Genomic DNA, 1421 nt, shown 5'->3' with positions numbered 1-1421 from the left:
ATTGTGATATATTGTGATACTGTGATACAAGCCGATATATTGCAGTTTTGTTTAAATGTAAATGAGTAGTGAGATCTGCATTTCTATTGATCGCAGTCCATGTAACATCCAACATCATAGCCCTAGTTTCCAACACTGCTATATAGCGGTAGGAGATTTAAATATAAAAATCGATACAGTGTTTTTCCATATAATATCACAAAACAAAATATTACAATATAATATGTTTTGATATGTTCTTACACCCCTAACACAAGGTTTCCATTGCTTTATGTCTCCAGTTTAGGATGGCAGATTCAGGCTCAGGTGACCCCAGTGCTCAACGTGTGCCGGCCCCTGGAGGGAGCAGTGCGGGGATGCTGATGGGCCGTCGACCATCGTCCGCCATCTCTCCAGGCCGTCTCCCGTCAATGCGATCTAGAGACCTCACCCTGGGGGGAGTGAAGAAGGTAATGTCACATTTACAGAGAATCTACAGAAAATCAAATGCACAACCAACTCTGTTATTTCACTCATCTAATTATTGCCTGATTTTGTAATTGTTCCCATACTTAATCCCTATTTTTGTGTTTTATTTTTTAGAAAACCTTTACACCCAACATCATTGGGCGAAAAGCCAAAGAGGAGTAAGTTTATATTTGGCTTTAAAACAATAAATATGTCAGAGAAAAGATTTTTTGGACTAATAATTTAGTCTGTCGCAACAGAACAAAAGTTGACAGCGGGCAGAGGAGAGACAGGAGGGATGGAGATCGAGGTCGAGGTCCGAGAGATAGAGGCAGGGGCCGAGGTCGCCCAGAGGTCATCCAGTCCCACTCTATCTTTGAACAGGGGCCCGCGGAGATGATGATGAAAAAAAGAAGTAGGATTACATTTGGATAACCACTGCTTTTTTTTGTTTTTTAACCAATGTAACTACTACACCACACATTCGTAAATGATTTTGATCTAAGTGAATCCATGTATCACACACAGCTGGCTATGAAAATGAAAGAGATGCTCCGAGCGTGGGACCCTCACCCATCATCAATATTAAAAAGGAGAAGCGAGAGACGGAGGAAGAGACCAAAGAGATTCTGCGCAGTCTGGAGAGAGACAATGCAAGTCCCTCAGTTGTCAGCCATCTTTATTAAGAAGCTTTATTTCACATTTTATATTCATTTAACTTTCCTTTCGTATTGTATTCTTTCAGTTTATAGACGATCCCTTCCTGAGGAGTGAGCAGAGGAGCTGCCCTGTCCAGCTCCCCCTCGCTGTATCAGGATGGGGGTTCAAGGAGGAATTTACTACTGCTGCTGTTAAAATAGAAAAAGTGGAGGATGGTGAACCCATGGAATCCACAGTTGAAGGTAACTGCAGACTTTTGTCATTTTGATTCCACTTGTTTCATTTTTCTTGGGGGGGAGGGGGGGGAGTGTTTA

The 1421-nt window shown here is 42.0% G+C and overlaps 1 protein-coding gene across 2 annotated transcripts in view; it reads left to right on the top strand.

Moving 5' to 3' along the window:
* The window catches only part of polr3d (polymerase (RNA) III (DNA directed) polypeptide D), a 4313-nt gene that overhangs the window by 920 nt on the left and 1972 nt on the right, over positions 1-1421 (top strand). For both annotated transcript variants that reach the window (XM_035658461.1, XM_035658460.1), the window contains exons 2-6: positions 282-449; positions 583-626; positions 708-862; positions 976-1100; positions 1193-1349. In XM_035658461.1, coding sequence (XP_035514354.1) covers positions 288-449; positions 583-626; positions 708-862; positions 976-1100; positions 1193-1349 — 643 coding nt within the window. In that variant the 5' untranslated portion in view covers positions 282-287. The remainder of the gene's footprint in view (positions 1-281; positions 450-582; positions 627-707; positions 863-975; positions 1101-1192; positions 1350-1421) is intronic.

Source organism: Morone saxatilis, unplaced genomic scaffold (genome assembly GCF_004916995.1).
Source record: "Morone saxatilis isolate NCDOM2014 unplaced genomic scaffold, NCSU_SB_2.0 Contig16, whole genome shotgun sequence".
Lineage (NCBI taxonomy): Eukaryota > Metazoa > Chordata > Actinopteri > Moronidae > Morone > Morone saxatilis.
The sequence above is the reverse complement of the archived record's forward strand: the minus strand, read 5'-3'. Positions and strand labels throughout refer to the sequence as shown.